The sequence below is a fragment of the Hippocampus comes genome, unplaced genomic scaffold (genome assembly GCF_001891065.2).
Source record: "Hippocampus comes isolate QL1 unplaced genomic scaffold, H_comes_QL1_v1.1 scaffold1394, whole genome shotgun sequence".
Taxonomy (NCBI): Eukaryota; Metazoa; Chordata; class Actinopteri; order Syngnathiformes; family Syngnathidae; genus Hippocampus; species Hippocampus comes.
The window spans coordinates 6,271-7,425 of record NW_017805898.1 but is presented as its reverse complement, the minus strand read 5'-3'; the positions used below and the strand labels follow the sequence as shown (position 1 = coordinate 7,425).

The 1,155-nt window shown below is 42.8% G+C and overlaps 1 protein-coding gene across 1 annotated transcript; it reads right to left on the bottom strand.

The window, feature by feature from the left end:
* Positions 1 to 5: 5 nt before the first annotated feature.
* On the bottom strand, positions 6 to 905 carry LOC109527576 (protocadherin beta-16-like; the record flags this gene model as incomplete). The annotated part of the gene is made up of 1 exon (XM_019889587.1): positions 6 to 905. A coding segment is annotated over exon 1 (732 nt), but the record flags the coding sequence as incomplete, so codon positions are not given.
* Between the last annotated feature and the right edge of the window lie 250 nt (positions 906 to 1,155).

The following is a 1,155-nucleotide window of genomic DNA, read 5'->3' as shown; positions in this document are numbered from 1 at the left end:
GTTGTATAAACAGTCTGGGTAAAAACTGGGGCGTTGTCATTCGCATCAAGTACGATGACATGAATGACTACAGTCCCAGATCTCTGAGGAGATCCACCATCCAGTGCCGTTAGCAATAATTTCATTTCCTGCTGCTCTTCTCTGTCCAATTCCTTATCTAAAATTAGCTCGCCGTATTTACTGCCATCATTTGTCGTCTGAATGTGAAACACAAAATTGCCATTTTCTTGCAAAATGTAACTTTGAACAGAATTTGTACCTACATCTGGATCTTGTGCTGCATTAATGCGATATTTGGCTCCTTTATCAGCGGACTCACTTATTTCCAGCTTTATAATATCCTTGGGGAAAACGGGAGCATTATCATTCACATCCTGAACTTGCAAAGACAGCCGGTGCAATTCCAAAGGATTTTCCAGCAGCAGGTCGAATTTCAGAACACACGAAGGCTTTTCCCCGCAATGCTCCTCGCGGTCAATTCTGTCAGCAACCATTAAATCTCCCGTCCGGAGGTTTATGCCGCAATACTGTTTGTTGTTCTTTTCCATATCAACACGAGCTTTGCGAGTAGACAGTTTGCCCACCTCCAATCCGAGATCCTTGGCAATGTTTCCAATCACAGCTCCGCGTTTCAGCTCCTCTTGAACAGAATAGCTGAGGTCTCCGTGTGCATATTCGACCAGAACAAAGAAAAAGGCAAAGCTCCGGAATCGGACGATGTGCCGTAAATGCGTCATTCTTTCACAGCAATGCAGACACGACAGCACTGTAGTTTTATCGATGAAAAGTTTAGATACCCCACACAAGCGGTTTTGTGTTTCTGCTCCGAGGTTATGTCGACAAAGCGCGTCGATGTTGTCAATTTCAGCAACGGATGATGAGCAAATCAGTCCAAGGCTCGAAAACCTGAGTATATACTGACCCCTTGTGTACAAATGCAATGAACGCTTTGAAAGGAGCCAATAAAAATCGCTTCCCGTTGAAAATGTATTTATATTTTTCTAATGTAAAAACGTTGTTCGAGGGAAGCAGATCAGCTATTTTCCCCTCTGTAAATTTGTTCCACATACTGCATGAAGGGATTCATAAACAATGTTTTCTAATTGAGACAGGCAGACTATTCACCAAAATTAACTTTGCACCATTTTCTCAGGG